This window comes from Vipera ursinii (assembly GCF_947247035.1).
Source record: "Vipera ursinii genome assembly, chromosome: W".
NCBI lineage: Eukaryota > Metazoa > Chordata > Lepidosauria > Squamata > Viperidae > Vipera > Vipera ursinii.
The window spans coordinates 19,175,898-19,198,368 of record NC_139522.1 but is presented as its reverse complement, the minus strand read 5'-3'; the positions used below and the strand labels follow the sequence as shown (position 1 = coordinate 19,198,368).

The following is a 22,471-nucleotide window of genomic DNA, read 5'->3' as shown; positions in this document are numbered from 1 at the left end:
AGCTCACTTGCTGCCAGAAAGCATGCTGCTTGGCAGTGGCCTGCAGGAACCCTACAGAGGGTGCGCACAGGCGCAGAGTGAGACCCTGCCCTCCCCAGGGACTTGTACAGCAACTGGATTGACTTCTGATCGGTGCTTCTTTGGGGCACACGTGGCCGGGAATCCCAGGTACCGGTAAGGCGATCGACCCACTCCTCCCCATCACCTGCCAGCTGTGGGAGAGCCCCGCGCGAGCGCCTCGCCAGCCTGCCAAACCCTGCCTTTCGAGCAGGAGCGGCCTTGCCCTGCTTGCCCTTGGCCACCTCCGCGGGTGCTGCTCTAGCATAGAGAGGGCAAGGCCAGTCCCTGTTCGGCCCGCCATCCCCGGGAGAGCCCCGCACGAGCGCCTTGCTGGCCGCCGAACCCTGCCTTTTGAGCAGGAGCGGCTGTCGAGCCCTGGGCTCGACAATCAACTGAGTTTGGGGGGGGAATCCGTGAAGCAACCCAGCTACCTGGCCTGCCAGATGCTCATTGCTCCACCGATCAGCTGGGAGGCTGAGACTCCGGATTTGAGCCTCTGACAAAGCGCACCGTAGGGAAGATGCACCAAAGCTCGCCCCGAAGCCTCCGCTGCCGGAAGCCTGCTTGGAAAAAGTGGGGCAGGCAGCAGCAGCTGCTCACAGCGCCGGGGAAGAGCAAGCAGGGAAAGGCCGCTATGAAGCTCCAGGCTCGACAATCAACCGGTTGTGCGGGGGGGGGGAATCCGTGCAGCAACCCAGCTACCTGGCCTGCCAACTGCTCGTTGCTCCGCCGATCAGCTGGGAGGCTGAGACTCCGGATTTCAGCTGCTGACAGCGCAGTGCAGGGAAGACACACCAAAGCCAGCCGCTTATTGCTCTGCCGATCAGCTGGTTTGCTGCGCAGATTCCTCCCCCCACACCCACCGAGTTGATTGTTGAGCCCGGGGCTTGATAGCGGCATTACCCTGCTTGCTTTTGGCCAGCACTGTGAGCAGCTGCTGCCGTCTGCCCCACTTTTTGCAAACCCCGTTATGCCGCCATCGCAGGCTTCCAGCAGCGGAGGCTCCGGGACGAGCGAGATTGCCAGAACCGTGAATCTGTGTTTGCTCAGAAATGCCAATCTTGCTTCCTGCGCATCCGTCTTGCTTAGAGAAAGCAAACTGAAAGTGAGCGAGCGAGATTGCCAGAACCGCGAATCGGCGTTTCTGAGCAAACGCCGATCCCGCCTCCTGCGAATCCCGATTGCTTGCAGAAAGCAAGCTGAAAGCGAGCGAGTGAGATTGCCAGAACTGCGAATCGGCGTTTGCTCAGAAACGCCGATCTCGTGCTCCTGCAATCTTCCTCGGTTTCAGCTTGCTTTCTGCAAGAGAAAGCCGGCCGCAGGGGCAAGTGCCGCTCTAGCACGGAGAGGGGGAGGCCGGTCCCCGTTCAGCCCACCAGCCCTGGGAGAGTTAAGTGGGCATCAGGTTTCTTGGTAAAAATGGATTTGGAAGGAAGGAAGGAAGGAAATGACAACGGGAGGGAGGGAGGGAAGGAGGAAAGGACAAAGAGAGGGAAGGAAGGAAGGAAAGAAGTAAGGGACAATGGGAGAGAGGGAGGGAGAGAGAAGTAGGGAGAGAAAGGGAAAGAGAAAGAGAGAAGGAGAAAGAAATAGGGAGGGGGAGAGAAAAAGGGAGAGAGGGAGAGAAAGAGGGAGAGAGAGGGATAGAGAAGGAGAAAGGGAGGGAAATAGGGAGAGAGACAGGGAGAAAGGGAAAGGGAGAGGAGAAAGAGGGAGGGAAATAGAGGGAGAGGGAAAGAGAAATAGAGAGAGAGAAAGAGAAAGAGGGAGGGAGAGAGAAAGAGGGAGAGAAGGAGAGAGAGAGGGAGGGACAGAGAAAGAGAGGGGGAGAGAGAAATTAAATTAGTAAGTGAATCTGGTTTTCCCACTAACTTTGCTTGTCAGAAGGTTGCAAAAGGCAATCACATGACCCTGGAACAATGTGACATTATAAATATGAATCGGTTGCCAAGTATCCAAATGTAAGTCACATGACCCTGGGGATGCTGCAACGGTCATAAGTATGAAAAATGGTCATAAGTCACTTTTTTCAGTGCCATCATAACTTTGAACAGTCACTAAGCAAATTGTTGTAAGTCGAGGACTACCTGTACTTTATCATTTTTTTCCTTTTTTTTTGGTCACGCTTTTGACACCTTGCTGGGCGACTGGTGGTACTCGGACATTGCTTTATCCTAAAAGTGGTACAATGGGTGAAAAGGTTGAAAAGCCCTGTTCTAGGATAAATACTAGATTATCAGCCAATGCTTGTAATTTATATGTTTCACCTTTTATCTCCAGCCCTTTAATTTCTGTACCTTGTCTAATATTTCTGTTTAAAACTTCCAAAGTAAAAATAAATAACAATGGGGATAGTGGACATCCTTGCCTTGTGCCTTTTCTTATCTCAAAGCTCTCAGTACAGTCTCCGTTCACAATCACTTTGGCTGTTTGTTATATAGTTTTTATCGTATTTATAAAGTTCTGTCCAAAGTCCATTATTTGCAGTTGCTGAGTCATAAATTTCCAGGAAACGTTGTCATATGCCTTTTGGGCGTCTAAAAATATTAGTGCCAATTGTTTCCCTGGGTGTAGTTCATAGTATTCTAATATGTCCATTATCACTCTTAAGTTGTTTTTAATTTATCTCTTTGGTAAGAAGCCGTTTTGATCTGGTAAGTAAGTATTTTTTCAATCTCTGTCATTATTGAAGTAAAAATTTTGTAATCCACATTAAGCAGTGAAATTGGTCTATAATTCTTGATCTGCGTCAAATCTGAATCTTCTTTTGGTATTATAGCGATGTTTGCTTCCATCCATGTAGCTGGGAGTTTAGCCTCTAACAAAAGTCCATTACAAACATCTTTCAGCGGTTCACTTAGTATGTCTTGTAGATTTTTATATAACTCCGCCAGAAGCTCATCTGGACCCGGTGTTTTCCCATTTTTTTTGTCTTTTTATGGCCTCTGATATTTCCATCATTGTAATCCTTTCTTCTAACATAGTTTTAAATGTCTCTGGAATTTTTGGAAGATTATTTTCTTCTAGATATTGAGCAATTCTCTCTTGAAGTTTCCTCTTTATCGTACAGTTCCTTGTAGTATTCCTTAATTATCTTTTTTATTTCTTCATTTTTGAATTGTAAATAGCCTTTCCCATCTAGTAAGTTACGTATCATTTTCTTCTCTTTCTGTTTTTTAAGTTTATAAGCTAACCATCTTCCTGGTTTATTGGCATTTTCAAAAATATTCTGTTTTGCTCTCTTTATTGGTTCTGCCACTTTTTCTGAGTCCAACAGGTTTAATTTATGTTTTATTATTTCCATTTTTCTTTTCAAAGTCTTTTTTGTGGATTTTTTTTTGTAATTCTGATTCTTACTTTCCAAATTTTTCTTTTAATAGTACATATTGCTGTCTTCTCTGTTTATTTTTCTTTGCCATATATGTTATAACTATGCCTCTAAAGTATGCTTTGGCTCTATCCCATACATTTTGTAATGTATCTTCTTTTTTATTTTCTTTAAAGAAGAATTCCATTTCTTTTTTCGCTAGTTCTATAAATTCTCTTTCTTTTAATATAGATTGATTTAAAGTCCATCTTGGTCTTTTTTTGTATTCCTCTCCATGTCACTTTTAGAGGGTTATGGTCTGCCCATGTGACTATTTCTTTCTCAATTTCCTGTATATTCATCCTCAATTCAGATGTCATCCAAATCATATCAATTCTTGACCAGGATTTTTGGCTGTATATTGTAATTTTTGTGGATTGATTTCCCTCCACAGCATCTTGTATTCCAATTTCCTCTGCCATATCAAAGAATGTCCTAGGTAATCTTCGGTTTTTTCCTGTTTTTTTGCTTTTATAATCAATTGTTCCATCTACTATCACATTAAAATCTCCTACTAGACCGTGGGGGGGAGCGAAATCGCTCTGCAGCCCTAGATCTGGGCGGCAGAAGCGGCAGACAGAAAGAGAGATTGAGCCAGCAGAGAAGCAAAAGTGTGGGGAAAGGAAAGCATTGCAAAGTAAGCAAACTTACAAAAAGGGGATCTTTCTCTCTCTCTGTCACACACACACAGACATTTCCTCCACCCCCTTTAATATCATGTTTTCCCCCACCCCCTTTAATATCATGTCTTCCCCCACCCCCTTTAATATCATGACTTCCCCCACCCCCTTTAATATCAGTGAGGCTCCTCCAGTGGACCATGACCCGGCACTTGCCCCGGTCCCATCCCCACTTCCGCTGGAGACCCTCAGATCTGCCCTAGTCCTGCCCAGCTCCGCACAAGTGCCCCTGACGCAAGTGAAGTTGAGCTGGCCACGCCCACCCAGTAGGCCATGCCCATGCCAGCCACGCCCACCCGGCACCCGACGATAAATAAGTGGGGTTTGGGTTGCAGTTTGGGCACTCGGTCTCTAAAAGTTTCGCCATCACTGGCTTAGGCACTCCATGCAACTGATAAATGTGCTGCAAAATCATCTTTGCTAGTTTCTGGGCTGAGGGGAGACCAGCACAGGTGATGAAATGGGATTGCTTGGAAAACAAGTCTATTATGGTCCAGATTATGGTGTTTCCCCCACTCTCAGGCACCTCCAACATAATCCCAGGGTCTGGTTAGGTTAGCCACTTGTTGTAACAGTCCCGGACTCTTCCCTGGTAGTATTTTGCTGGCCCCACAGACAGCACAGCTCCCCACATAGCTTTCAATGGCCTTTTTCATCTTTGGCCACCAGAACTGACGACTAGCTAGATGTAGCGTTTTCAGGAACCCAAAGTGGCCTGCTTGCTTAGCATCATGACTGTGTTTTAGGACCTGCACTCCCAGGCAGTCTGGGACATACAATTTGTCCCCCTTCCACGCCAAACCCGTCTGCAGGGTCAACTCCTTCTGGTGAGCCACAAACCATGCGTCAGTTTGCAGCTCCTGCTTCAGCTGCTGTGCAAAATCATCAGTGGGGGGGGTTGAGCTTCTTTTTTTCTCCTGCCGTCTGGTTGTTGCTTGCGTCGCTTGCTGTCTATCAGGAATGACCAAACTCTTGTATTGGGGCATGTAGGACAGTGTGTCAGTCAGGACGTTTTTTCCCCCTGGGATGTATTTTAGTTGAAAGTGAAATTTTTTGAAATACTGTGCCCATCTGACTTGTTTGGGAAAAAGTTTGTGGGGAGTCTTTAAGGCTTCTAAATTTTTATGGTCAGTCCATACTTCAAAGGAGATTTTGCTTCCTGCCAGGAATTGCCTCCAGGTTAGTAATGCCCACAGCACGGCAAAAGCCTCTTTCTCCCACAACACCCATCTCTGTTTCGTTCAGCTTTCGGGAGGTGTATGCGCATGGCTGCAGGTCCCCCCCCTCGTTGCGCTGGAGGAGGACGGCTCCCACAGCCACATCACTGGCATCTGCCTGAATCACAAAAGGTTCCTCTGGGTTAGGGTGCCTTAGCACTGGCTCAGTGGTGAATAGCCCCTTTAACTTTTGAAATGCCACTTGGCACTCCATTGTCCAGTTCAAGGGCTGATTTGACCGAGGCTTCTCTCCCCGCTTCCCAGTCTTCAACAACTCAGTGATCGGCAGAGCAATCTTGATAAAAGGGATGAATTGCTTGTAGAAGTTTGCAAACCCCAGAAAACTTTGCAGCTGCTTGCAGGTGCAACGGGCTTGCCACTCCAAGATGACCCCCCCAAAAAAAGGAAAAAAGTGATGACGTACAGGTAGTCCCCGACTTACAACAGTTCGCTTAGTGATGGTTTGAAGTTACAATGGCACTGAAAAATGTGCCCCCCAAGCCACAGCCGAGCAAGATGCCTGCCTGCCCGCCAGGTGGTGCTGTTCCTCCTGTCCGAGGTTTTCATTGTTGTGAGCATTTCTGTTGAGGATTAGCAGTGGGGGTGGGGTGGGGTGGTGTTTGGTTTTTATTCCCCCATCTGCTGGGTGGTTGCAGCAGGTTTTGGTCACTTCACATGACCCTGGGACACTGACCGTCATAAATATGAATCAGTTGCCAAGCATCTGAATGTAAATCACAAGACCCTGGAGATTGTTGTGGCCCTGACCCCCACACCTGTCCTAATTGAGGAAGAGGACTCTGAGGATGATGGGGAGGAACTGGCAAGGCCTCCCTCTCCGGGACCCTCCTCTCTGGCAAGGCCTCCGTCTCCATCTGAAGGAGCAGCCTGGGAGTAGCCAGGCTGGGACGGAGCTCGAGCAGCTGCAGCAAATACAGTCTAGTGAAGATGACTCATGGCTAGACCCTTGAGAAAGACGCAGGGCCAAGCGTTTGCAGCAACGTAGGATGAGTAGGAGGGCCAGGGAGTAGCTGAGTCATTGAGCCACACCTCACAAGTTACAAAAGGGGGTGTGGCTGATCTCAGAACTTTGTGACGAACAATTAATTCACCACAGCTTCTGGTCACGTCTGTCGGATTTCTCTACTTGTGTGAACCCTGGTCTGGATTTCGTGACTACGCTTCTTCATCTCTGCTTTTGGGTTTGTTTGTCTGGACTTTCTTGGAATTACTTGTTGGCAGTTATCTCATGTCAGCGAGCATTTGAGATAACTAGCTTATTTTGGCTGACTGTGGGTAGCTTGCTGCCAAGACTTTATCGGACAGCAATTATATTGTAGTATAAAGAATTAGCCCTTTTGTTTCGTACCTGCTTGTCCGGCTGTTTGTACCTTGAGGGAGGGGGAACAGAACAGAGATGCTGCAACATTCCAGCTAATCGGTGCTTCTTCTGGGCTCAGCAGAAACGCCAGGATCAGCGCCGAGCTCCAGCCGGAGCCTGGCGCTGATCCTGGCGCTTCTGCTGAGCCCTGACAGCTCTGTAGCTCCAGTTGTCTTGCTCAGGCTTGTGTGGTGCTGCCACCGGTTCAGCTCATTCCCCTCCCCCGCTACCACTTTTCTAGGATGGTTGTGTACTACCTGCCAGGTGCCAATGTACCACAGGTGGTACCCATACCACTGGTTGAAAAGTAACCCATCTTTTCTTTGACGAGTATTGGGGCCGCGACTCAAGATTTTGCGGCTTGAATAAACCCCCTTGCTAAGTTCTTATCAGTGTACTCCCTCAGCTCCTTCATCTCCTTTGGAGTCATGGAATACCTCTTTGGGGAGTTTTGCTCCAGGCAGGATCTCTTTGGCACAGTCCATGGGGTGCTGTTCCATTCCTTCTCACTGAACGCTTCCAGAAGGTCTCGGTACTCCCTCAGGATGGATTGCAGTCCCTCCCTTTCCTCCAATGCTCCCTTGCTCCACTCAGGAGTTCTCTTCACCCCCCTACCGTATTGGGCTGCTCTCCTCTTTCATGGAGGCTCAGGGCCCGCCTCCCCATGATCATCCACCTCACAGCTCTCTCCCAATAGATTCGGGGTCTCCACTTGCCTAGCCAGGCCAGACCCAGCATCTCAGATGTACTCAACTACATGTCTGGTCCCCTGCTTGATCTTTCAGACTTCCAGCTCTATCTGTTGGGTTTACACAGGGTCCCCAAACAGGGCTCTGAGGCCACAGAGGAAGGCGTCTTGATCTGCCAGCTCAGGGGCACCTTCATCGTGGAGGATGGTCACCCATTCTACTGCTTCCCCTTCGAGGTTAGCCATGACAACATCCACCTGGGCCACATTGTCAGGGTAATCATGCTGATCTAGGTGCCTCCAGACCTGATTTAGGAAAAACACCAGCTTTTCTGGGCTCCCACTGAACATCACCCTCAGCCGTGGGGGAGAAGGTGGCCTGGGTCCCAGCCATTGCACCCATGCCCCGTAGTCAGGGTATGTCCCTGGCTGCACGCTATACCTTTGCCTCGGCAGGGGCTGCCAACCCACTCACCCAAGCTGTGACTCAGGTACTGGGGCGGGCTGTAGGCTCTCTGCCCTGGACTGGGTCCCAGTGGGGAAGGTAACCTGGGCAGCGGGCTAACTGCCCCCCGGTCATCACAGCAGCCACTCCTACTGAGTCCTGGGTTGAAGGGATCACCGTCGGCCTCAGGATTGGGGCTGAACCACCTCAGGGTCAGGCATCCAGCTGTGAGACCAACCCTTCTCCACGGACCTCCAGGCTGCTGAACTGCTGCCTCAGGTGCTCCACTGATTGGCTGCCGCACCTTGGCAGGTAGTGTTCCCTGGGTGCCATTCCCTCCGAGGCTTCACATTTCAACCACTTCTTCCCCGTGGCTCCTTTGGGCTGGGGGCAGTACAACCAGAATTCAGCTTCCACAGCTCTCCACAACTCCTCTCTCCAACTCGGGCCAGTTGAACACTGCCGCTACCCCCATCCACTCCAGGGTTGGCTCCCTCCATTCAGCTCGCTGCTTGGGTTGGGTTGAGGCTAGTGGGGTTATAAAGCTGCCTTCAGCTCCAGCTGGAGTTCCACTGATCGATCCCAAGCCAGCTACAGCCGGCTTCTCCGTTTCAGGCATCTTCCCCCGAGTCTTCACCACCCCCCTGGAGGCTTCCAGTGGGGCGTAGGGGCTCAGGACCCATCAATGGAATTTAATTTGTTTAGAGAGCTAGCTTAGTGTCAACCTCCATCTGAAAAGCCCAACAAAACACCAGAGCCATTAAGTCCTCTAATGCAGGGCTTTTGAACCTTTTCACCCATTGTACCACTTTTAGGATAAGGCAATGTCCGAGTACCACCAGTTGCCCAGGAAGGTGTCAAAAACTTGACCAAAAAAAAGGTAAAAAATGATAAAGTACAGGTAGTCCTCGACTTACAACAATTCGCTTAGTGACTGTTCAAAGTTATGATGGCTCTGGAAAAAGTGACTTATGACCGATTTTCACACTTCTGACCATTGCAGCATCCCCAGGGTCATGTGATTTACATTCGGATGTTTGGCAACCAATTCATATTTATGATGGTCACATTGTTCCAGGGTCATGTGATCGCCTTTTGCAACCTTCTGACAAAGTGGGGCAACCAGATTCACTTAACAACCATGTTACTAATTTAATCACTCTCTCTCCCTCTCTCTGTTTCTCTCTCCCACCCTCTTTCTTTCTCCTTCTCTCTCTTCCTCTTTATCTCCCTCTCTCTCTCTCTCCCTTTCTCTCCCTCTCTCTCTCCCTCTCTATTTCTCTCTCCCTCTCTCCCTCTTTCTTCCTCCCTCCCTCTCTCCATTTCTCTCCATCTCTCTTTCTCTCTCCCTCTTTCTCTTCTCTCTTTCTCTCCCTCTATTTCTTTTTCTCTCTCCCTCTCTCCTTCTCTCTCTCTCTTTCTCTCCTTCTCTATATCTTTCTCCCTCTCTCTATTTCTCTCCCTCTCTCTATTTCTCTTCCTCCCTCCCTCCCTATCTCCCATTGTCCCTTCCTTCTTTCCTTCCTTTCTTCCTTCCCTCCCTTTGTCCTTTCCTCCTTCCCTCCCTCCCTCCATTATCCCTTTCTTCCTTCCTTCCTTCCTTCCTTCCTTCCTTCCTTCCTTCCTTCCTTCCTTCCTTCCTTCCTTCCTTCCTTCCTTCTTCTCCCGGCGCCGGCCGAAGGCAAGCAGGGCAAGGCCCAGCTTGACAATCAACCGGGGGGGGGGGAAATCCGTGCAGCAACCTGGCTACCTGGCCTGCCAGCCGCTCTATAGAACATTTTGTAGAAGTTTTCTCTTAAATTTTGGGCTTGAGTAAATTTCACATTTCTAACCCAAATTACCTCCCACACATCCAATGGGATCGGCTCTTGAATACTTTGAGCCCATTTCACCATGCAATCTTTGACAATTCTGTTTCCAAATCTAATTCTATTAAGGCATTATAAATTCTTTTTATGTGCGCTCGTGTTTGATCTTTAATCTGTTTTACCAAATTTTCATCCATCAGCATCAAACCAACCTTCTGGTCTAATTTCCACCTGGCTTGCAATTGAGTGTACTGAAACCAGGATTGTACAATATTTTCTTGTTTTAGCTCGGCTAGCGACCTTAATTGCCAGTCACTCCCTTCCAATCTAAGTAGTTGCTTGTAAGAAATCACATCCAAATTCACACCCATAGATATCCCCTCTATTGCGTATCCAGGAATCCCCCAAATTGGTATTTTATAATTTAACTTGTAATAATACTTTTTCCAAACACGCAATATCGCACTTCTTAAAATGTGGGATTTAAAAGTCCTATCAACTTTTTTATCATAAATCAGATATGCATGCCACCCATATAATAAATCCCATCCCTCAAGGTAAAGTATACTTTTATTAGTTAAATTAAGCCAATCACTAACCAATGTTAAGACCACTGCGTCATAATATAATTTCAAATTCGGCACCTTGAGTCCTCCTCTTTCCCGAGCGTCTTGCATAATCTTAAGTTTAACTCTCGGTTTTTTCCCCGCCCAGATAAATTTGTTAATACCCTTCTGTCACTCATCCAAATTGGCATCTTTTTTCAAAATAGGTATCATTTGAAACAGAAAGAGAAACTTTGGTAAAACATTCATCTTAACAGCTGCAATTTTCCCCAACAAAGATAATTGCAGTTTTTTCCAATTATCTAGATCCTTTTGTACTTTTAACCATAACGTCTCATAGTTATTCTTGTATAATTATACAAGCATATTCTATGTTTTGAGTGTTATACAAACTCTCAACCATTGTTGGAAGCCTTTTGTCAGTGGTATAAAAAGAGTGAAACTTTTGTCTAGGATGAGAAAAAACAGGATTCAAGTACTGAACTGTTATATTTTGGATGAACCTTAAGATGGAAATATAGTTGGAAGCTGTAGTAGAAGAGGCCCAATAGCCAAAACCCTCACCCCTATTATAATAACTTTTCTTTCAGAAGAATATGATGGAATAGTTCTGTTTTTCTCTCTAAAAATGGTCCCTGTCTAATGCAAAAGACAATCTTTGTAGCTTTGATGAAGGAAAAGTCTTCATCATGGTTCAGTTCAAGCTGGGGATAAACAACATGGCGACTGCTTTAGAAAGAAGGTTGCAGTTTATTGAAGAGGGGAGCCAGACAGGAAGATGGCTCTGGAAGGAAAAGGGCTGAGCACATGTAAGGAGTGGGTTTTTATACCGTATTGAGCCTTTTGTTTGGAGTTGTTTCCTGTTCCTGTTTGAGGCTATTTTCTGTGTCATGTATTCTGACCTGAGTCTGGGTGTGCCCTTGGGCATCTGTGAGTTAATCCTATTATGTCCTGTCTTAGAGTTTGGGTGGGGTATGTAGATTTTAGGTCTCTTTGCCTTCTTAATCTTCTAGCTCCAACCTTCCTGGATTATTTACATCTGCATTTCTATAGAGCTGGTTTCTGCTTGGGGGAGGGAGACTTGTGGCTATTAAGAAAAAAGTGGGCATGCTTTTCTGCTTCTTTAAGATCCTTTGAGGAAATATATTTTTCTTCCCTTTTAATATTTCCTTCTCTGGGGGGCTGACTTTGCACAATATATATTGCAAAAAGGTTGTCTGGTTTAACCTTATTTTCATTAAGACTGATACTATCTTATCTGACAAAATGTTATTGAAAAACACTTGTTATTCAAAAATATGCTGATTTTTTTGCCACCTAGACTACAAGGCTGTTTTCTTGTAATGAGTTTTTTTGGTGGGACAGTCATTTAACAATCCATATTTTCAGGGTATTCATCATGCCTTTTAAGAGAAATTTGTGTTTGGGTATTGAAATGATGTCTTGCTTTTACAGGACACAGTAAAACATGGTGGATTATTATGAAGTTCTAGGAGTTCATAGACATGTCTCACCAGAAGACATTAAAAAAGCGTACGTACACATTTTTATATGTTTTTATTCAAAACTAAATTAAAAATACAAAACTCCAAAAAATCCAAAAAGAAAAAACACAAAACACAATGCAATCAATGCATTAAAAAGGTGCATAAAAACATACACACATTTTATACCTTCTAGTTGAATACTGATTAATATATTACTACAACATTAATTCCCACCCCTTGCAAAACAAGCCCTCCCAAAATTTTTAAACTACTAAATCTATTTGCAACTTGTTAACATGTCTTCTATATGTTATATTAATGACAAAGTAGTTAAAAGGAAGTACAATAATAATGAAACAACAAAATTAAATTTTCAAAACTCACTGTTAACAAGCTGTTATTGTAATCCACTTGTAGAAAATTTACCACGGCATCTTATCTTTGACAAATCATCCCAAAAATTATAAATAGATCATCCTGGGTCAATTATCCATGTTTGTTTTTTAATGTCATTTCTTGTCAATTGTTGTTTAATTAAATATAGTAAATTCAGTCTCCAGAATAGGTCTATCTTCCAATCAAAATGCAAGGAAATGTAGTTGCCAGTTAACTGTAATCCATCTAGTCTCCATCAGGCTTCATAGAGGAAAGGAATTTCTCTTTCCCCCTTCCAGTCAAAGCCGTGATGTTGAGGAAATGTACAGACTTAAAGTTCGGAACAACAGGTGAAATCTACTTTACTGGTTCTCCAGCTGTGAGATTACCACTTTGATCTGGAACTGGATCAAAGTCCTTTTGTGTATCTTTATCGAAAAATAAAGCTTCAGATCCTACAATTTTTTGAACAATCATTATAGTTTGGTCAAGCTTTTGAAGGAGGAATCGAGATAGAAGCTGCATAGTTCCCCTCCCTCCTTTCTTAGGTTTTAGATACTGTTCAGCCATTTTAATCTGTGAAACCTAGTCATGGAACAATGAACAACAACAAAAGTATGTTTTCCTCTATATTTCAATCCAAGGTTATAAGAAAAAAATCAAGAGAAATAAACACCAGGTATTTTGCAAATTCAAAACCTACAGAATCCAGTGGTGAGCGTCTGATAGTTCTTCACCACCACTCTGAATGCTGCTGTGCTTTCTATACGGAAGGGACAGAGGTTATCCAGAACAACATATATCAAAAGGAAAAAAGAGAAAAAGCAATTAGAGTCCAGCAAGGGTTTGAAATAAATCAGCATTCAACCAATAATCAACTTTTCAAGCAAAAAGCAAAATAAAATTCAAAAAGTGAAAATGAATACTCAGGCATCTTAGGAAATGAAACTGCTTGACAGGAAGATGGATACGCCCAGTGACTTTTTGATCACTTCCAGAGGAAATTAGAATCTTCAACCCTCCCCTTCCCCACTGGGTCTACGATCGTCCAAAAGTCATCTTGGGTCACTCCTAAGTGCTCCCATTCAAAACCAGGGAGCAGCACTGCCAAAGAACTAGCTTTAGTAGTGTAATCAGCAGATCGTCGGTAAGAGGAAAAAAAACCCTTACCGTGTAGCAGCCATCTTTAGAGGAGGGGCACGTACTCATTTTTAAAGCTCTGGCAGGTTATATACAGGTAGTCCTCCATTGTTGATAAGTGAGACAGTTGTTAAGTTTTGCCTCATTTTATGAGCTTTCTTGTCACAGTTGTTAAGTGAATCACTGCAGTTAAGTTACCGTATTTTCCAGCATATAAGACGACTGGGCGTATAAGACGACCCCCTACATTTCCTGTTAAATTATAGGGTTTGGGCTATACTCGCCGTATAAGACTACCCCTCTTCCAACGCACACCAAATAAAAATTTAAAAACATCAGATTTGATTTTAATATGGTAATTTTAATTCAAATGCTTATGACATGCAGGTGCTTAGGAAAACTGTCACTTATAAACATAAGGCTGTTTGTCATCAAACATGTAAACATAAAACAGTGCAAGTGGAAATAATAATAATAATAATAATAATAATAATAATAATAATAATAATAATAATAATAATAAAAGAAGAAGAAGAAGAAGAAGAAGAAGAAGAAGAAGAAGAAGAAGAAGAAGAAGAAGAAGAAGTAGTAGTAGTTGAAGTTGGAGGGGACCTTGGAGGTCATCTAGTCCAACCCCCTGTTCAGGCAGGAAACCCTATACCATTTCAAACAAATGGCTCTCCAGTCTCTTCTTAAAAACTTCCAGTGTTGGAGCATTCACCACTTCTGGAGGCAGGTTGTTCCACTGGTTAATTGTTCTAACTGTCAGGAAGTTTCTCCTTAGTTCTAGGTTGCTTCTCTCCTTGATTAGTTTCCATCCATTACTTCTTGTCCTGCTTTCAGGTGCTTTGGAGAATAGCTTGACTCCCTCTTCTTTGTGGCAGCCCCTGATTCCAGCAACCATTCCCTATTTTCCTAATTCACTTTTTCACTTTTCCTAATTCACTCTAAAGCTTTCCCTGCGCAGAGCCTTAAGTAACACAAGCTGCCTGCAATTAGTGCAGGTTCGCATCCCACCAGGCTCAAGGTTGACTCAGCTTTCCATCCTTCCAAGGTAGGTAAAATGAGGACCCAGATTGTTGGGGGCAATAAGCTGACTTTGTAATAATGCTGCTGGGGGGGGCGGTGAAAGCCCTAATAAACAGGCATATACACAGAATGAAGGCTATTGCTAAGCACATTGATTTGTGCTTTAAATTGTAAGCCACCCTGAGTCTTCGGAGAAGGGCAGGATATAAATGGGATTTTTTAAAAAAAAAGACCAAATGGGAGATCCGCTCCAGGTTTTCCAGCCAGCCCGCCCAGTTCCTGAGTCAAATGTGTCCTTAGAGCTAAGCCGCTGCTCTGGCTGCTGGCTTCCCCACCTGCCTTTCAAGTTGGGATATACTACAGCTGGTCTTCAACTTTAGAAGAAAAGACGCCCAGACCCCAGCCTGTAAAAAATCACAGACTGCAGCTTCTTCTCCAATTGGTCCCGCTTTCCCTGCGCAGACTAAATGGGAGATCCGCTCCAGGTTTTCCAGCCAGCCCTGTCCCTAAATTTTCAGCACCCGGCGTATAAGACGACCCCTGACTTTTGAGAAGATTTTCATGGGTTAAAAAGTAGTCTTATACGCCGGAAACTACGGTAGTAACATGCTTGTTAAGTGAATCTGGCTTCCCCATTGACTTTGCTTGTCAGAAGTTTGCAAAAGGTGATCACATGACACTGCAACCGTCATAAATATTAACCAGTTGCCAAGCATCCAAATTTTGATCATGTGACCATGGGGAGGCTGCAATGGTCATAAGTGTGAAAAGGGGTCATAAGTCACTTTTCAGTGCCATTGTAACTTTGAACAGTCACTAAATGAATGGTTGTAAGTCAAAGACTACCTGTATTTCTTATATTCCTGGCATTAGCCACTTTTTGAGGAAGGCCTTAAGCTACACAAAAGTGATTGCAGTTCTCAGCCTATAAAAAGTTTCCTCATGCTTACTTTACTACCACTTAGGTCACGGGTGTCAAGACTCACCATGTCACATGACATGTCGCGAATTTTTTCGCATTGCCGTAGTTGGGGTGGGTGTGGCCTCCGCATGATGCAACCGGCCTGCAGGCTGGCAGTTTGACACCCCTGATTTAGGGGATTATTTATATGTTTACCCAGAATTAAATCTCGCAGTTGAAATTGGTCACATAGCTAGATGTTTTATTAGCTGAGAAAGATTGTTTAAAGCAGAAGTTATTTAAAACATTCAAGAAAATATGCCTTCAGATAAAGTTTCTTATGTCAGAAACTTACATCAAGAATAAAAAACTGATCTTACAAAACTTAGTCCTGAGAATTGGGACAAGTTTATGGATCAGTTGGCTGTGACATCTAAATTAAGAAATTGGTCGCTAATACTAATTTCCTAATCACCCCTTCCTATGATTCAGTTATAGATTGATAAAATTATCAGAATAGGAGCCGGTAAACAGTTCACAGTATAATCTGGATGAGATTTTTAATTAAACAATTTAATATTTTTTTATTTTTTCACATATTGTGTTTATGTATAGAATTTAGTACCCCTGTGAATTGCCTCTACTGTGTTTTTTCCATTTCCTATTGTGCTCTTCTATATATTGCGGTACAGCGCATTCAGATGGTTTATCCTTTAGTTCTTTGGGAGCTTGCAAAGTGGGGCAAGATAAATCTCTCAAGTTTGAGCAATCTTATTATGGGCAAATTATATTTATCATGTATTAGGAAATTAACATTGCTAATCAGTATATCTATTGATGTTTAAAATGTTTAAAAAATTCTTAGTTCATCAGGCTAATTTGTTTTTCTGTTCATGCAGTGTTGTTCTTTAATAAAGTATCTTTGGCTTTGATTTCAGGTACCGTAAACTGGCATTAAAATGGCACCCTGACAAAAATCCAGATAATAAAGAGGAAGCTGAGAGACAATTCAAGCAAGTTGCTGAGGCTTATGAAGTGCTGTCAGATGGTGAGTAATATGAAAGATTTCCACACCAGGACCTGTGGAAGTTAGAACATGCCTAAAACTATTGAATATATATTTGGCCCCATAATATCAAGGAAAAAGTTCTGCAAGATTGGACCCGGTAAAAATGTTCTTCTGGACTTTCCTTGGAAAAATAGAGAGATGCTGCACTGGATAATTGTTCACAGCAGCTGTGGAGAGGGGAGGGAAGGAAAGGAAAGTGCTGGTAAGAGTGGGGAGCAGGCATAGTGTTTAAGGGGAAGATAATTTATATGATTTGAATAATTTTATATTTAAATGTAGATTATATAAATGGGGGCAATATGCAGCTTAGTCTTGATTTTACTCTCCCCACCAATATGTAAATTCAGGTTTCTGGCAGATGCTCTGTCCTTTATTAGTTATAGTTAGGGTTTCCCAAACTATAATCTCCCTTGGGAGGTGCAGACAGAGTACAGTGGAGTGTGAAGAACCTTTTAGTTTACATTGAAATTTTGGGAATGGTGGATTTATTGTAACATTGTATTGTTTTCACTGTTCATTTGTGTTCATTTTGATGTTTGGATTTTTAGGGGAGTTGTGTACATTAAGATTACAGGTAGTCATTCATTAACAATGGTAATTGAGGCTGGAATTTCTATCGCTAAGCAATGTGGTTGTAAAGTGTGGCATTACGTGACTATGCTGCTTAGCGATGGCAGTTCCAGCAGTCCCAAGTTACTGTTGTTAAGCAAATCACCAAGGGTTGTTAAGCGACTTCCTGCTGGCTTCCCCATTAATGTTCCTTATGAGAAGACAGTAGGGAAGGTTGCACATCGAGAACACATGACTGCAGGGTGCTGTGATCGCCAGAACTTCAAGGACTGGTCATAAGTACCACTCATTCATTACCATTGTTAAGTTTGAGAAGTACGCTAAAGGGAGGCGTGATGGTAAAGGTTTAGGAGCTTTTTTCCTCTCTAGAGGTCTTGAAGAAATTTAGGAAAGCCTTCCTCAACCTGTCACATTGCACATTTTGCTAACTTGTAACTGAATCTTAGAAGAAATAGGAATATTTTGCTGCATAACCTAAAAGTCAAATTATTCAGAGAAGGATGTTGTCAGTTTTGTTACATATTTGGTCTTACTTAAGACAGGGCTTTTCAACCTTTTCACCGATGGTACCACTTTTAGGATAAGGCAGTATTCGAGTACCACCAGTCGCCTAGCAAGGGGTCAAAAACTTGATGACAAAAAAGGAACAAAATGATAAAGTACAGGCAGTCCTCGACTTACAACAGTTCACTTAGTGTCTGTTCAAAGTTATAACGTATGACCATTTTTAATATTTATGACCATTGCAGCATCCCCCGGGTCATGTGATTTACATTCGGATGCTTGGCAACTGATTCATATTTCTGATGGTCACAGTGTGCCAGGGCCATGTGATCCCTGTTTGCAACCTTTTGACAAGCAAAGTCAATGGCTGGGGTGCACTTGGGGGGCGGGGGGGGGCTGTGGGGGGATCCAGGGGACTCCAGTGGAGGGGGGGATTGGGTGAGCACTAGGGCATGGTCCACCAGAGGAGCCTCACTGTCCCTCTTGGGCTGTGAGGGGGACTCCCAGAGGGTGGTGTGGGCTGCCCGGAGCCCTGGGCAGCGAAGGGCAAGTGCCCAGCCCGGCCCTCGAGCTCCCAGAGCACCAGGACCCTGCAGCTCAACCCAGTCCAGCCCCACGTTCCTGAGGGGCCGCTGGCTGCGCTTACCTCCTCCAGGCTGCTGCTGCTGTGCTCACTCTCCTTGGCCAGGTTGCTCATGGTGGGTGCAGGAGGGCAAAGTGCATGGGTCAGAGGGAGTACCACTCCCTCTCCATGTGAGGAGTCCCAGCTTTGTAACCAAAGCATCCTTCACAACAGGATGGGAGACCACCAGGTTAGGCCAGGAGGGGGCAAGGGGATGGCAAAAGGGCAGCAGGGCTGCTGGTGGCCAAGTGCTAAGGTAGGACTTCCCTCAGAGCTTCCATTCCTCTCATTATAATCTTCCTTCCTTCCTGTTCTGTCCTAGCCTATGTGAGTCCTTGTTATGCTCACCATGAGAAACCCCTCTTCAAGAAACAGGGAGGAACCGCAAGGAAAAAACAACCCCTTTTATTGACCTGAGTCAATTTTTATTAACCTGAGTCAATGTCCAAGGCAAACAAACACAGTCCACAGAAACTCGATCCTCAACATGAATGGTTGCCTTTGGCAACCAGCACCTCCCACACCTTCCGTTTTATAATTCAGCCAAGGCGTGGCTTCCTAATGCTTTCTCCTTTGCCTTTGGAGCTGCCCCATTGTATTCCTCTGTCCTACTCGCTTCTCTTGCCTGCGCAATCGTGCATCTAGGATTTGTCCCAGCTGTTCTTCATCACTGTCCAACTCAGGCTCCCAGCACAGCTATGTCTCAGCCTGAGCATGAGTAGAGGGGCCAGGCTCCTCGTTCAACTGTAAGTCTTGGAGCTCCTCAGAGCCTTCCTCTGACTTTTAATGTCACTCCAGGCCCCTCCTCCTCACCTGATTCCTCAGACTCAGCTGCCAGATCCACTGGCTGGCGAGGAATCACAACACTTCCTTCCTTTCTTCTTTCCTTCCTTCCTTCTTCCCTTTTCTTTTTTTCCCCTTCCCTCTTCGTTCTCCTTTTTTCTTCCTTCCCCTCTTTCCTTCTTTTTCCTTCCTTGCTCTTTTCCCCTCTTTCCTACTTTTTCTTTGTCTTTCCTCTTTCCCTTTCTCCTTTCCTCTCCCTGCTTGGATGCTCAAATGCAAAAGGGGAAACATTTCTCGATGCCTCCTTGCCTTGTCATCAAATGCCACTTTTGCTAGTAGTTTGTGGCCACTTAAAACATTGAGAAAAACCACGCTCAGTTTATCCTGTGCTTGCATTTAGTGGGGGCATCCACAGACAACAGTACAGCAAAACTGTCAAAATGGTGGCTGTGATAGTTGATCAGAGCTGCTCCATTTTTTATGTGCAAGAGCTTTAGCGTTTAGGAACAGAGGTAGCTTAGTTGCTTTTCTATTAATACATAGTCCTTAAAAAGGCTCTCTTGTAGGGATCCTGCCTTGGTTTAATTCAGACTGGAAATATAGCAAAGGAAAATATTTTTCCCCACTCTGCTTTGTCCTGTTTTCCCCAATGGAAATGGCTGTTAGCAACACACAAGGAGGGGATACTTTCCTAAGAGCTCACAATTCAAGAATACCAATGTTATATATACGTATCTTTCAGTTATGTTCATTATATAGATGCTAATAAAAAATCCTTACATTATCAACCAATCAAACAATGTTCATCTCAGCGATCCTCCTTAACTCTAACCAATTGTACAAATTTTGCCAAATTTCATAATACTCCGTTTCTGTCAGGACGCACCCCAAACCATGTCTTAGGAAGACAAAAACTCTTGGAGTCAGTTCTAGTCCAAAAGGAATCTTTACTAGGACATGCTTGGTTGTGGGAATACAAGACAGGACTTAGTATTGTTTTACAAATTGAAATTTTATAAAGGGTACCCGGTTCAACCCCCCCTTCCCTCAACCCCATTTAGTCAGCCCCCATCCTTCTACTTCGTGTCATCCCTTTTGTGGGAAAAAAAGGAACTTCGAATCTTTATGGTTATTGCCTTCTTCCTCTCCAGAATTAAAAGAAAACACAAGCCAGATACCTTCTTCTCTAACCCTCCCTTTTGATCCCCCCAGTTCAAAAGGTTTCCTTGGTCTTTGAAATAACCTAAGGCAGGCTGAATCCACAAATGCTCCTCCTTCCTCGGGAGATGGCAGAATCCATATTGGGGGGGGATAATGTTTGAAACATACATTTATGAATGTGATATAAATGGATTCTGACAGTTTCGTTCTTATTTTTGACCTCTAGGGTTAACCTGTCCATTTCAGCGCAGAATAAAATTTTATCTATTATTACTTCTTCAGTGTGTGTTTCCTTTCTTTTCCATTTTTGGGCATATGCCAATCTTGCTGTGGTTAAGATATGTACTAATAAGTAGAGAGATGCTTTACTGAGATTATCGTTAATAATCCCTAATAAAAATATTTCTGGTTTTAAATCAATTTTTTGTTGTAATATTTCTTCCAACCAATTTTTAATCCACTGCCAAAATTTTTTCGCTTCTGAACATTCCCACCACATATGATAATAAGTCCCTGGAAGCCTTCTGCATTTCCAGCATATTGGTGAGATTTTTTTTATCTATTTTTGCTAACCTTGTAGGGGGAAGATGCCATCTATAAAGCATCTTGTACAAATTCTCTTTATAGGAGGTGGCTAGCATTAACCTCCTATTTCTATCCCATAGTAGTTGCCAATTATCTAAGTCAATATTATAACCAAAATTTTTACTCCAGGTTAACATTGTTTCTTTTACCTGTTCTTCTAATAAATCCTGTTCTAATAAATATTGGTATATCTTTTTTATCATTCGATTTTCTCTTCCTAGAAGAATTTTATCTAATTGTGTATGCTCTAATTTTATCTCAGGTTCTTTTTTATCTTTTCTGTATCGTGACTGTATTTGTAAGTATGCCCACCATTCCAACTCTACACCATCTTCTGATAATCTTTTTCTTGTTTTCAGGTCTCCATTTTCATCTAAGAGATCTTTATATGTAATTACACTTCCTAGATTTATAAATTTGGGGTGCATAAAAATCTCTAATATAGATAGCCAATTGGGAATTTCTATATAGTTAATTTTTTTTAATTTTTATCCACACATCTAATAGTGCCCGTCTAATATGATGATTCTGAAAATACTGATGAGCCCTATATTTTCCATCCCACATGATAGCATGCCACCCAATTTGCATGTCATGACCTTCTAAGGCTAGTAGTCTTCTATTCCTTAAATGTATCCAATCCTTTATCCATACCGCTATTGCTCCTTGATAATATTTTTCCCAATCTGGGAGGCCGAGCCCTCCTCTTTCCTTTGCATCCTGTAATAATTTTAACTTGATTCTCGGTTTTTTACCTTGCCAGATAAATTTAGATGTAACTCTATTTAAATTTTCAAAAAAATCCTTACCTAATTTAATTGGTACACATTGGAATAAAAAGAGTAATTTGGGCAGTATATTCATCTTGATTGTCGCTATTCTTCCCATCAAAGAGAGCTGCAAGTTTTTCCATCTAATCAATTAATTACAGAAGAAGAAATTTTTACAGCAATTAAGGAATTGAAGGTGGACAAAGCACCAGGTACGGATGGCTTGACTGCGGCCTATTACAAAAATTTACAATTAGAGATGATAAAACCGTTAAAGGAACTGTTCCAGACAATCCAGAGGGGGGGAAAGGTGCCACCGTCTTGGAGAACAGCTTTTATTTCCTTGATTCCGAAGGAAGACCAAGATGCTACTCAAGTTAAAAATTATAGACCGATATCGCTTTTAAATACAGATTACAAGATATTTGCTAAGGTGTTGGCTAATAGACTGATGAGGGTTCTGCAACAGGTGATTCATGGGGACCAAACGGGGTTTATTAGTGGTAGGCAAATGAAAAATAATGTGAGGCATATAGTTGATGTGTTAGAGTTTTTGGAAAGGAACAACCAGATCCCTGCGGCGCTAATCTTTCTAGATGCTGAAAAAGCTTTTGATCAATTGAATTGGCAATTTTTGATGAAAGTTTTAGATAAAATGGACTTTGGGGAAAAATTTTTACAACCGATTAGGGCATTATATCAAAAACAAACTGCCCGAATTATAGTTAATAATAGCCTGACAGAAGCATGTAATATTGAGAAGGGCACAAGGCAAGGGTGTCCGTTATCGCCCTTGTTATTTGTGTTAACATTAGAGATATTATTGGTTAAAATACGGAATTCAGAAAAAATTAAGGGTATACAAATTAGAGATCAGGATTATAGATTGAGAGCATTCGCAGATGATCTGGTTGTTACAGTGACCCAGCCAGAGAACTCTGTTGTGGACCTGATGGAGATAATAACACAATACGGGAAGGTTTCTGGATTTAAAGTTAATATACAGAAAACCAAAATTCTGGCCAAAAATATGACAGTTTCGCAAAAGGCTCTCTTAGAAGGATTAACTGGATTTGAAATTGTGAAAAGGGTTAAATATTTGGGGGTGCTTTTGTCGCCCTCTAATACAAAGTTATATAAAAATAATTATGAAAAATTATGGGGGAAAATTCAAAAAGAATTGGAGAATTGGGAAAAATTGCAATTGTCTTTGTTGGGACGGATCGCAGCAGTGAAAATGAATGTCCTGCCTAAATTTTTATT

General features: G+C 43.4%; 1 protein-coding gene across 3 annotated transcripts in view; it reads left to right on the top strand.

Annotated features, from left to right (window-relative positions):
• The window catches only part of LOC310648238 (dnaJ homolog subfamily B member 6-like), a 218,535-nt gene that overhangs the window by 28,017 nt on the left and 168,047 nt on the right, over positions 1 to 22,471 (top strand). For all 3 annotated transcript variants that reach the window (XM_083375988.1, XM_083375986.1, XM_083375987.1), the window contains exons 2-3: positions 11,668 to 11,745; positions 16,083 to 16,192. In XM_083375988.1, the coding sequence (XP_083232114.1) occupies positions 11,681 to 11,745; positions 16,083 to 16,192 (175 nt within the window). In that variant the 5' untranslated portion in view covers positions 11,668 to 11,680. The remainder of the gene's footprint in view (positions 1 to 11,667; positions 11,746 to 16,082; positions 16,193 to 22,471) is intronic.